The sequence below is a fragment of the Lepus europaeus genome, chromosome 14 (genome assembly GCF_033115175.1).
Source record: "Lepus europaeus isolate LE1 chromosome 14, mLepTim1.pri, whole genome shotgun sequence".
Lineage (NCBI taxonomy): Eukaryota > Metazoa > Chordata > Mammalia > Lagomorpha > Leporidae > Lepus > Lepus europaeus.
The window spans coordinates 47,334,060-47,346,936 of record NC_084840.1 but is presented as its reverse complement, the minus strand read 5'-3'; the positions used below and the strand labels follow the sequence as shown (position 1 = coordinate 47,346,936).

The 12,877-nt window shown below is 35.4% G+C and overlaps 1 protein-coding gene across 20 annotated transcripts in view; it reads right to left on the bottom strand.

Moving 5' to 3' along the window:
- MLLT10 (MLLT10 histone lysine methyltransferase DOT1L cofactor) overlaps window positions 1-12,877 on the bottom strand; it is a 230,032-nt gene that overhangs the window by 58,610 nt on the left and 158,545 nt on the right. For 12 of the 20 annotated variants that reach the window (XM_062210551.1, XM_062210549.1, XM_062210562.1 and 9 more), the window contains 3 exons: window positions 10,350-10,919; window positions 2,801-2,845; window positions 1,915-1,947 (listed from right to left, as the gene is read on the bottom strand). The exons of 1 other annotated variant lie outside the window; for it this stretch is intronic. In XM_062210551.1, coding sequence (XP_062066535.1) covers window positions 1,915-1,947; window positions 2,801-2,845; window positions 10,350-10,919 — 648 coding nt within the window. The remainder of the gene's footprint in view (window positions 1-1,914; window positions 1,948-2,800; window positions 2,846-10,349; window positions 10,920-12,877) is intronic. 7 more of the 20 variants (XM_062210552.1, XM_062210558.1, XM_062210561.1 and 4 more) reach the window with 3 other exon arrangements.

Genomic DNA, 12,877 nt, shown 5'->3' with positions numbered 1-12,877 from the left:
TCTCTCTCTCACTCTATCACTCTGCCTTCCAACCAGATAAATGAATCAAAGATTCAAAAGAAGGAAGGAAGGACCTAAAACAAATATACATTGATCAGGAATCTAATTTCCTCATTCTGCTCATTTTAATAAAACCACAGCTAATATGATACTTAATAGTGGAAGAATGATGGCTTCATCTGTAAGAGAAGGAAGATAAGGATGTATGCTCTCATCAAGTCAAATTCTGCACTGTATTGGAACTGAAACAGCAGAAAAATCGGGAATTGTTTTTAATGGCTATATAATTCAATTTTACAAGATGAAAAAATTAGGTTTTGTATATTATGCCACAATTTTTTAAAAACCTAACACTCAGAAAAAAGAAAAATCACTCACAGGCTAAGTATCATTCACTGTGTCAACCCTAGACTTGTCTTTGTAATTCAAAGTTTAAGTCGAAGGATAGGTTTTTATGGCAGTTGGTAAGTTGCCAGCTGGCACAAAAACATCCCATATCAGAAAGCCTGGTTCAAGACTTGGCTTCTATGCTTGCCATCCAGATTACTGCTAATGTGCACGCTCAGAGACAGCAGATGACTGAAGTATTTGAATCCCTGCCACCCATATGGGAGATCTGGATGGGAGTTACAGACTCCTAGCTTCAGCTTGGCCCAATCATGGCAATCGTAGGCATCTATGCAGTGAACCAGTTGATGGAAGATCGATCGATCTTTCTTTCTCTCCCTTTCAAATAATGGGGAGAGAACATGCACATGCGTGCACACACGCATGTGCACACACACACAATCAAATTCTTTAAAATAAATAAAATCTTAAAAAAATTAAACAAGAAAAACCTAGATCCAAGGTCTAGATGCTTAGCCTCACGGTCAAGATGCCCATGTCCTGCATTAGAGTGCCTTTTGATTCCAGCTGTCCTGATTTCAGCTTTCTGCCACTACAGATCCTAGAAGGCACAGCGATAGCTCAAGTGACCCAGTTCCTGCCAGGCCAGGAGACTTGGCCTGAATTCTGGCTCCTGGTCCAGCTCTCTAGTACCACTCACTTCAGCCTGGCCCAACTCTGGCAATATACTCCAAAAACAATGTAAACCAACTACAAATTCAACTATATCATCAAAATATGCAAGATTTCATACAGTTAATAGAAATATATTGAAAAACTACTTTAAATTATACAGTCTTCACCAAGTAAGATTAGTTTAATAAATGAAAATCAATAGATGATACTAGATTCAAAGGAAAAATTTCAAATATCAAGGGATTAAGCAAGGTTCTTGAGGAAACTGAAGAAATGCTAAGACTTTTTTTTTTATTTTGTAAAATGGACTTCATTATAATTACACTGTGAAGGTAAAAGATGATACTATTTGCTTTACATGCTAATTTCAGAATGCAACCCAGAAGAAGACACAACTCCACTGGGAAAAAAAAACTCATCCCAAACAAGATACAATTTAAAAGGTTATCTCCTGTTTATTCACTCACTATATGGGGTAAAGTAATCAAAGTACTCTACATATTAATAAACCAAAATCCTAAAGAACAAAATTTACATAACAAATTGTGATTTTGCAGCAAATTCCTGATGAAGGTACCAATTACTAACTGCAATGGCAAGAAATAGTGCAACAGAGTCAGAAGAACTATTTGCAAAAATATGACATTCAGAACCAGAACAATACTTTTATCAATTTCCCTCACAAAAAGACATTATAAGCCATACTGAAGATCTCTACTGACCTATCATCATCCTTGTAAAGCAATCTACAAACAGTTTTCACTAAGCTCAACAACTGAAGTGCTGGATTTCATCTAGTCAACAGAACATGCTAACTATCCATTGGGATTCTCAACAAAAGGCAACCTTTGTAATAAATAAACCACCAGAGAAGATTCTAATAAAACTTACCATTGTGTATTGCATTCAGCAACTCTGAGAAAGCTTTCAAGTAAGGAAAAAAGGACTTCAGGTTAAGACCAGTCACAAACACACAAAAGAAACACACAGGCATAGACTGCATCAGTATTAATGAAATTTCAGTAAGTTAATCACGTATCTTGGCTTGAATTATTAAAACTGCAAGCATGGCTCAGTTTTTAACACAGTATAAATTTCTAAATATTGTATTCCATTTACCAATATATTATTCAATGAGAAAATGTTAGCTATACTGTTGTAAGTGATGACAATAATTTCTTCAGTGATAAATATTTTTAAATCACCTTTAAAAAGACATTTAACAATCTAACCATCATAATGTGTTGGTAAAGTGAGTTTCTATAGTATGCAATTCTATAAAGGTGTATCTACTGTATTAGGGCACATTCAACAGTATTCATTATAAAGAAAAACCTCATTATACCATCTAATCCTATCAAACATTCTCTTCCCAGACGTCAGTATAATCAACTCTCAATATATTCAGAGTTTTAAGAAAGCTGCCTTGCCTAACATGCCAATACACAAATACTGAAAAACTATATTAACATTAAGGCTATTGGAAACCAAAATACTGAAAATATTATTTCATCAAGGAGCAGAAGTCATAATACTGCAATGGAAGCAAAATATTAAGCAGCCAACAATCAAAATTCAACTGCATACAATTCAACTGTAAAACAGATCTAGAACATAACACAAAGCAGTATATTAAGATATCTCTGTAGGAGAATGAAGTTTCTTCAATTAAGAACCAATTGCATTTTGGAAAATAAATGTAGAGGTTCAAAGGTGACCTAAGGTACCAGAGTAAGAGTCAAAAAGTCTGGGTTACCAACCCAGTTCGACAACTTACTAGTTGTTGGACAAGCTCCATCATGCCGATACTGCATGGAAATTTCTGTTGGGAGGGAGGAGAAAGGAAATCAGCAAAAGTTGCCAGTGATTTAAAGGTTAGAAAAAGAAATAGGCCAGAAAAATAGGGAGAAATTCACCCTGAAAGTCTGGCTGAGTACGCCAAACAAAATTGCAAGAGGAAAAAAGTATAAGCTAATAGTCGGATATGAGAGGTAGGAAAACAAAATGTATTGGAATTCTCACAACAGTGTAGTGCGGGAATGTATGACTGTGGGCAAAATGCTACAGAAAAACCATTCTACACCAGTGTCTAAAAATAAATGGAATCATTTGAGGAAGTCTAGCAACCATTGTGAACATGCCAATGTGTTTTAGATAAATTCATCAGATGGGAACTGTTTATTTAAAACACTTGAACATGTAGTCAAAATAGAATTTATAACTTAGTTATGTTAATTATTTCATTTGCATATGGGCAGAAATCCATCACTTATATTAACAGTGTAAAACTCATGAAACTTAGTTCACATTCTTATACCTTTCATTTTAAAAGATGATAATAAAAAAGATTCTTCCTTTTTTATCCCACCCAAAAGGGGAAGCAGTAGAGGATGACTTGAGAAAATGAAACAGTGCTATAAGGCAAAAGCCCTCAGAATACAGGGAATAAATTTCTATATGGCATTCCAAGAGAAAAATAATTGATAATGCTGTAATTCAAAGGACCTGGCTTCTTAGCCCTGGAAACAACTATATTACCTTTGTCAATGACAATGTTGGTGTCCAAAAAAAAAAAAAAAAAACTCTTTAAGAGGGATAGTTGGAAATTCTCTAGATATTATGTAAGAAAAAATATGTCCCCAGGCACCATATGTATAGCAGAATCTCCCAGGACACCACCACCTACACATCTGACCACATATGTTCCTCAAAAGTAAAGTTTAACCATAGGCCTAACAGGAATAACTTAAGCTAAGAAAAAGACAAAAGCAAGATAAAGTGAGCCAGCACTAACTTGCAATCAATGCAATGTTAAAAGAACTTTACATTAGATAGTGTTAAAAATATAAAACTGTTGCCCAGTTTATAGAAGTCATCTAGAAATGATGTAGGCTTTGGTGTTAAATCCTTTTAAGATAACATATGAAAATGAGACATGGTGGGGAATACTCTACATTAAAGTTTCATTTAAAAAGGGAGGTAGGGGCTGCTGAAGAGACTTACATGGTACAGTATAAAGAAATGATAGTTGTTTGGAATGGTGCTAAAATATAATCAAAAGGCATTCGAAACTCTGGCTGCAGTCCCAACATTTCATATGGGCCTCCAGCTTACGTCCCAGCTCCTCCACTTCTAATCCAACTCTCTGCTGATGGCCTCAGAAAGCAGTGGAAGATGACCCAAGTGTTTAGGCCCCTGCACCCACATGGGAGACCTAGAAGAGGCTGCTGGCTCCTGGCTTCAGGCTGGCCCAGCTCCAGAGTTCTGGCCATTTAGGGAGTGAACCAGTGGAAGAAAGACCTTTCTCTCTACCTTTCTCTCTATTTCTCCCTTTATCTGTCTATAACTCTACCTCTCAATAAATAAAAATTTTTTGGCCAGCGCCGCGGCTCACTTGGCTAATCCTCCGCCTGAGGCGACAGCAACCCGGGTTCTAGTCCCAGTTGGGGCACCGGATTCTATCCCGGTTGCTCCTCTTCCAGTCCAGCTCTCTGCTGTGGTCCGGGAAGGCAGTGGAGGATGGCCCAAGTCCTTGGGCCCTGCACCTGCATGGAAGACCAGGAGGAAGCACCTGGCTCCTGGCTTCGGATCGGCGCAGCACGAAGGCCGTAGCAACCATTTGGGAGGTGAACCAACGGAAGGAAGACCTTCCTCTTTCTCTCTCTCTCTCTCTCTAACTCTGCCTGTCCAAAAAAAAATACCTTTTTAAAAGTAAGTAAATAAGCATATTGATTATTCAAATCCTTAAAGACCAAAACAAAATCAGGTGATTTTCTAAGAAAACAAGTTCCAAAGCATATCCTGGTCTCAGCTGTATGTATTGTTCTATACATTCTTCATTTATGACCCAGTATCATCAAGATATGTAAAACCATAAGCCTGAGTCAAGACAGGCTAAATCATCTCTTTATTCTATAACACCTTATTATTTACTCTACTCTTGAGAGTCTATGTGGCAAATATTTGTATCTTCATAAAGTCTTTAGTTGTTTACAGATCACTGTCACTAATAAAAATATTTTACCAGTGAAAGACTTCTCAGTTTCATCTTATATAAACAAAGATATATTTTTATGAGACATGTTTCATATGAATTCTGATAGTTATGAAGGCTTAGCAGGTAGAGCCATGCCTGCAGTACAGGCTGCTACACTTCCAATCCAGCTCTTGGTATGGCCTGGGAAAGCAGTGGAAGATGGCCCAAGTCCTTAGGCCTCAGCACCAATGTGGGAGAACCAGAGAAGCTCCTGGCTCCTGACTTTGGATCAGCCTGGCTGGCTCCAGCAGTTGCGGCCATTTAGGGAGTGAATCTTTGCTCTCTTTGCCTCTGCCTCTCTTTTTATAAACTCTGCCTTTCAAATAAATAAATAAATCCTTTAAAAAGTATGCATCTACTTATTTATTTTGATGAAATTTATTTGGATGAAATTTTGCCTGACTCTGCCTTTCAAATAAATAAATATTTTTAAAAATTTTCATAACCTTCACATTAGAGAAGAAAAAAAAATCAGTTGAAGTGATCCATTCACATTAACAACCAATTTGTTCCTAAGAAATCAATCACAACAAAAAGAGCTTCCCAAAATCTCATTTTGTAGCATTTACCACCACTAAAGAATTTTAGCACTGAAATCAGTTTCAAGTATCTTGTCTTAGGATGGTATGACAGAGACTACAACAGGGGTTTGGCACAATATACTTTCAAAGGGACTATATTCTCAGAGAAAATAACACAATGTTGATTTTTGTGGAAAAAAAATAATAAATTTTCGCTTAATACATCATAAATTCTTATAGGACAAGAACAGCACATCAACACTTCCAAATACTGCAGTACCAACTTCAATGTTTCAAAAGACTAGATAACTAATTGTTCAGATCTCTCCAAAAAATCCATAAGAAAGGAAATCTAACCAAAAGCTTAACATATCTGTAAGCCAAAAACTTAACTTAAAACTCTCAGCAGTCCTTTAAACATAAGACAGTAAAAAACAAGTCAAAAGAAAAATCTTACAACTCAAACTGTCAAGGAGTTTACATGTGCTTTCTGGGTTTCTATTCAGATTTTACCTAGGATTGCTAGAATAAATATTCACACTCACTACAAAAGTTGAGTAGGTCATGAGAGAATTTTAATTATTGCTAAAACTCATGTTTTTGACAAATAACTTCAATAAAGAATCACATCATTAAGACATGATTCTGCTTTATGTACTAGGTGAGGTGAAACAAAAGAAAAATACTTAACAACGTAACAATAATAGCGGCTGCTGCTATCCTATCTAATTCAAAAGTTGTTCCAGAACCAAATGAGATAGTAATTATTACTTTAGGAACTGTTAAGTGATTGCAAATATAAGATACTACTCTTATTATAAGCTGAATGTGGCAATATTTTGCTACCCCATCAATGAAATTATTTAATAATGCTAACTACCATAATTAAGTCCAGAGTGCTTATCCTAATAGACTATTAGCCTCTTTGATTTCTTTGGCCTTGAATTCTATTCTCTATCCTATCCTGTTTCATCATTAGTATCTCCAACTACAGCATAAACACAGCTTCTTGTTTCTCCTAAGCTTTTTCACCGAATAGATCTTTTCCAATTTAATACTTCTTATCCTAAACTAGCCTGAAATACTACATGAGAAGCTTTACAAATAAATAAAAATAATTCAACTTGCAGCCCATTTATAAACACTTAAAAGGCAAGAACAAAATTACACAAGATACTATTAATCACAGTGATTACTTATAGCAGACATTCATTTCTAAAGAGACTTTAGCATTTGTTAAGTTCAAAGTATTCTGTACTAGCAATGAGAATATAGTGGTAAACATAAACAAAGCCCCAATCTCTTATAAATCAGTGGATGTGATAGTCTAACATCATGGCCAACAAGTGCTTACAAAGGTCACACTCACTGTTATTAAATTATTGACCTGTCATTATAGCAAATCAATCCTTAAAATAATCATAATGATTCCTGATGATACACAGAATACATTTTCTCCTTCCTATTTTTTATGGGGGGGGGGGGGGATGAATTTCTAGTTTCACAATAACTACATGATTTCCCACTTTAAAATTAGTACAAAGGAGGCCGGCACCGCGGCTCACTAGGCTAATCCTCCGCCTTGCGGCGCCGGCACACCAGGTTCTAGTCCCGGTCGGGGCACCGATCCTGTCCCGGTTGCCCCTCTTCCAGGCCAGCTCTCTGCTGTGGCCAGGGAGTGCAGTGGAGGATGGCCCAAGTGCTTGGGCCCTGCACCCCATGGGAGACCAGGAGAAGCACCTGGCTCCTGCCATCGGATCAGCGCAGTGCACCGGCCACAGCGCGCCTACTGCGGCGGCCATTGGAGGGTGAACCAAGGGCAAAAGGAAGACCTTTCTCTCTGTCTCTCTCTCACTGTCCACTCTGCCTGTCAAAAAAAAAAAAAAAAATTAGTACAAAGGAAAAACTCATTTTCTCATACCAGAAGGAATACTATTGTTGATTAAACTATTGGTTCACGTTTGCCTATGGATCCCCTCACTTAGTATGACTGACATAATACCAGTGTGGTATTAGATCCTCATCAAGGAATACCTGTTGCTTATTTTTTTTTAAGCCTAAATGGTTTTGGAGTCAAGGAAAATGCATATCTCAACAACTTAAAGCTACAATATCTCCCTGTCTGGTTTTGGTTCTATATAATGAACAATAATGTTTAATGCTTCTTAAGTGCTAAACATAAACGTGTAGTACATGCTAAGCATTCATCAGCAGCTAGCAATTCTTATGGTAAATAATAATAATACTTCAATATTCACGGCATTTAGTCAAGCTTCTTCTGTATAAGAATAGACATTTTAACCACCAAGAAAGAAAATGCTTTGATCTAGCCATACGATTTTTATTAAAATGTACAAAATTCAAGAACATATAATCTCAACTACTTTTAATGAGTAATCTTATTCCATAATCAAAACATTAACAAAATATATAATCTTAAAAGTTATTTTTAAACACAACACTGACGAGAAATTATTAGCAGGTAAAAACTGTTAAGTTCCTCATCTTTGTGAAATATTTAGGGGAATTCCTCCTAAATGACTATGTTTTCCTAATGGTATGGCAAGAAAGATACATCAATAGTTTTCCAACACAGATGTACCACAATCACTGCCCTCTGAAAGTAACGAACACTACTTCACACACCTAAAATCTTCCTAGATCTGTCAAAGGTAGGAAAATCTTTCGAGAGACATAAATCAGTATTTTAATTCTCCTATTATGAAGATATATGTTTCAAATGAAACTTCTGAAATTCAGGAATTTTCACACTACACTTCAAAACACTAGGAAATCACTGAAAATCTCTCTCCACAAAAGAAAATTTAGTTTTAATTTTCTCAGTAAGGTACTTATATGACTGCTGTGCCTATCACTAAAAATGAATATGAAAATATTTTTGCATAAATTTATCAAAACTGACCTTTTTAAATGAGGACTAGGCCTAATTGCTAGGCCCTTCTGGTCTCAAAACATATTACATAAATTAAAATATATATTCAAATGAATAATATATTTAAATCTCTTCAGTGAACTCCTTTTCACTGTAATTTATATCGTAGTCCCCCTTTTAAAGTCGTTCTCGAGAGGTGAGAATTTGTCATAGCGGTTAAGAAGCCCACTAGAACCACTATCTCCTGCAATGAATACCTGTGTTCCAGTCCTAGTTCCACTTCTTGGCGATATACATCCTGGGAGACAACAAGGTGACAACTCAAATGTTTGAGTCCTTACCACCCACATGGGAGACCTGGGGTAGAGTTCTTGACTCCTAGATTCAGTCTGGTACAACCCTGGCTGTTGCAGACATTTAAGTAGTGGATCAGCATATACATCTAGCTGTCCCTCTCTCCCTGCCTTTGAGTTAAAATTCAGTGTTCAAAATAATTTCAAAAAAGACAACGATGGGGCCAGTTTTGTGAGGTAGGAGGTAAAGCTGATGCCTGTGATGCCAGCATCCCATTTAAGCAGCAGTTCGTGTCCCAGCTACTCCACTTTTGATCCAGCTCCTTCTAATGGCCTGGAGAAGGCAACAGAAGATGCCATATTTCAGACTCTACACTCATTTGGGTTCAGCCTAGCCCAGCACTGGTCATTGTGGGCATCTGGGGAGTGAACCAGCAGATGGAATATCATACACTCTCTTTCCTTCTCTCTGTAACTCTTTCAAATAAATAAATTAATTTTTAAAGAAAGTGATGCACAAACAGAGGCAGTTCTAGGCGACAGAGACATTGCTGATTCTCACAGGCTGATGAAAGAGAGTTATTGGTATTTAGTGGGAAGGGGCTAGGTTCTGGTAACCTCCTACACTCAGAGCAACACTGTACATAGAGTTATCTCATCCAAGATGTAAATGATGCCAGGACTGGCTCTGGAATCACCAGTGAAGAAGCCATACTAATAAAACAAATTTTCTACAGATTCCACTTATTTCTTTAAAAAATAAGTTAAACATATCTACTGTGGACACTGAAACTGCCTATTAAAAACAGAAACCCCTGGCTTTGTATTACTGGGTAACTTACTTTACCTCTCAAGGCCTTGGTTTTATGTGCTGTAAAATAGGTACATTAAAATAAGTCTAAAACCTGAAAATATTCACAATCTAAACTGCAGGTTACACAGCATCCCAATGGTGTGAATAAACAGTTGTGTCTGTGGGTGTGTGTGTATGCATGTGTGGGTAAACTCACATATAATAAAAATAATGGTAAATTCATTGAACACAACTGAAAAAAAAATCAGACCATTTCAAGAAGGTCCTGAAATTAAATGTGACTGCCAAATTCCATAAATAAATCATTTACCACTGAATGAAAAATATTCTAGATGAGAAACTCAAAGACTATCTGTATGAGGAACTGTTTAGAATATGAAGACTGAAACTGAAGGTAAGAGAAAGGGAATAACAAACCAACACTAGCCAAAAGAACACAAAATCCCTCATACCTCAAATGTGAATTCTAGGTTGGTTTTACAATACTGTGCAGGTAAAGCGAAAACAAAAATAAGAATTGCATTTTAGGTGTTTTGTAGGTTACATATGATTAGTAAACTGTCTGGCCTACATTTTATCAAGTAACATAAGTTTAGTGCAAGATGTCTTTTTAAAAAACACCAAATTATCTAAGACATTTTCAATGTTTTCACTAAGAAAAATTAAATGCCATATAATAATTCAAAGTATTACCACAACAGTGTAAAACCTTTTGGAGAAGAGGAAAAGGGTAGGAGTTGAAGGAGAAAAATAACAGGCAAATCCCTACCTGAACCAACTGGAGATGAGCCAACACTAAGACTTTGTAAACTTCCGTTCCTGAGCAATGTAGGAGATTTCTGAAGACTAGAGCTTGTTACACTTCCTGCAGCTGATGCTACAGATGATGTTGGTGAAGCAGAAGAAACTGAGAGATGAGAAACATTCTCTTGATTTTTGTTTCCTTTGGGTCTACCAGGCCCATGCTTACTTTGTTTATTTCCTTTTCTTTTCTTTTCCTTGACAGTTTCTTCTTCTATGCCAGAAGTTTGAGACCGTTTATATCCTGCTGCAGGAAGGCTGGAACTACCCAAGTCTCCAGGTGAATTTTCAAAGCTTTTAGGCTGTGAAATAACAGCTGAGGTCGAAGGGAGACCAATTAAGGAGTTATAACTATTTACCCCCCCTTCCTGGCTTCCAGACTCTCCTTTATGTACATCTTTGGTTGACGATGACTGTTGGGAGTGAGTGTAACTGTCGTTACGCAGATCTGAGTCTGTAAAGCTCAAGAAATCCTGGGGAGACTGCACTGAACTTCCAGAAGATGATTTTACACTGCCTGGAGTTCCTGAAAAACTGCCTGTAGTTTAAAAACAAAAAGGGGGGAGGGGGCATGAAAAGAAAAAATTGGATGCAAAAGTTCCATGAGTAATGAATCAAAAAGGGGGTACGAAAAATTAACTATAAAACATAGGACATCACTATATAACAAACCTAGATTTAAAAAACATTATTACTAAAATCAAGCCTCTCTCTAAAATTATCTTTAAAAACACTTTTCATTTTAAAGGCAATATTAAATATTTACTCTTGAATTTCAAGCTATCATTTATACAATTACTAAGATATAAGACATATTTTATTTAACCTACCTTTTGCTATAGTACTATTCCTCATTTCTCCCCTAAACACTCTGTATATGCTTCAAAAAGGACTGAAGAATAACAAAGTATTCTATTGACAGTCACACAAGGAGATCTGACAAGACTAAAATTTTAGTCTGAATGTCTATGAAAACTTCTTTTTCAAATATTGAAGATAGGATTAGTAATAGCTATTATTTAACTATCATTCTGTATAACTATCATTGAATCTACTCCCACAAAACATGGACTTGATAAAATAATCATCGCATGTAACCTAATATATACTTTATATTCTCCCAATCCATGTTCCATGGAGCTGCATGAAGAAAACAAACTAGCCACTAATATTCTGTTACCATTTTAGTAAAGTAAAATCAAAGGGAAGGCAGACTTCATTAATTTCGTTCACGATTACTTAATCTCTCCCAATTCTTTAGTAAAAGAATAATCGTAACCCAACATATCATTATGAAACATTAAGAATTTCAAAGTTCTTATTTGTCTGGTAGAAGATTGATATGGCCTGGGAAGAAGTAAAAGTTTTGTCCACTACTTCATTTCACCAAAATCTCTTCACGCTTGACAAATGAAGTAGCACTTGTCTGGACTCAGCTGTAACCACACATCTATAATGCATCAAAACACTAAACTGTATCATATTTTAATTAATGTGTTTGAATACAAAAGCGACAAATAAAGTGTATTATTGGAATGGAAAGGAAATTTCAAGCTAAGCATTAAATTTTACTGCAGAGCATACACAAGTAATCACATATAAATCCACCTTAAAATTTTTTTTCCCTTATACACAGATGATTTCTTCTAAAATCTAAAGGTTTTGAATTTAAATTTTAACCTCTTCTTAAACAACCCATTATAAAAAAATTATAAAAAAATTATAAAAATATTAACCCAAGAGTACATTTTATTAATTTATAAACTATTTGTACTCATGTGAAGATGTTAGGATTTGTTTACAAAGAAAAACACATATTCAGAACCAATTAAGGATAATTGCAATTTGCCATGCAATTAACAGCTATGAAAAATTATTTATTACCCATTCTAATTTGTCATCTGTTTTTCATCTATACTTTTTGCTTTTTATAGCTAGTGTTATAAGACCACTGCACAGCGGCAAACACTTGAAAATATTTTATAAAATTTGATGTATATTTTATGAAATTCACTGACTACTACACTGTTAAGATACTGAGTATATGTAAATTTTCAATGCATATTTCCTAAAACTCACATACTATCTAAGGAAAAAATAAAACAAAAATGTCAACTTCTAAAAATTTTTACAGAATATTATTTCAGAAAATCAAAACACTTTTTTTTACCATGTCATAACAGAGGCTAAAAAGGGTTCTTAAATGTTCTGAAGTTCAAGAAAATGGTAGATTTCTTTTCTTCCTGGATTAGTACTTCATAGATAGATTAAAAACTCAAAGAGGCAATTTTATAAACATTAACCGAATTCTGCTAATATATTCAAAGGTTACTTAATTTACTATTTACAAATATAAAAATAAGAACTGCAAACTTGAGTAAAATAATAAATTCAGCATTTTTTATACTTGTTTAATCTTTATAAATAAGTACACTCACTTATCTACTTTCCTCCAACAATTTTACCCATTTCTATTTCTCAATATATATATGTTCA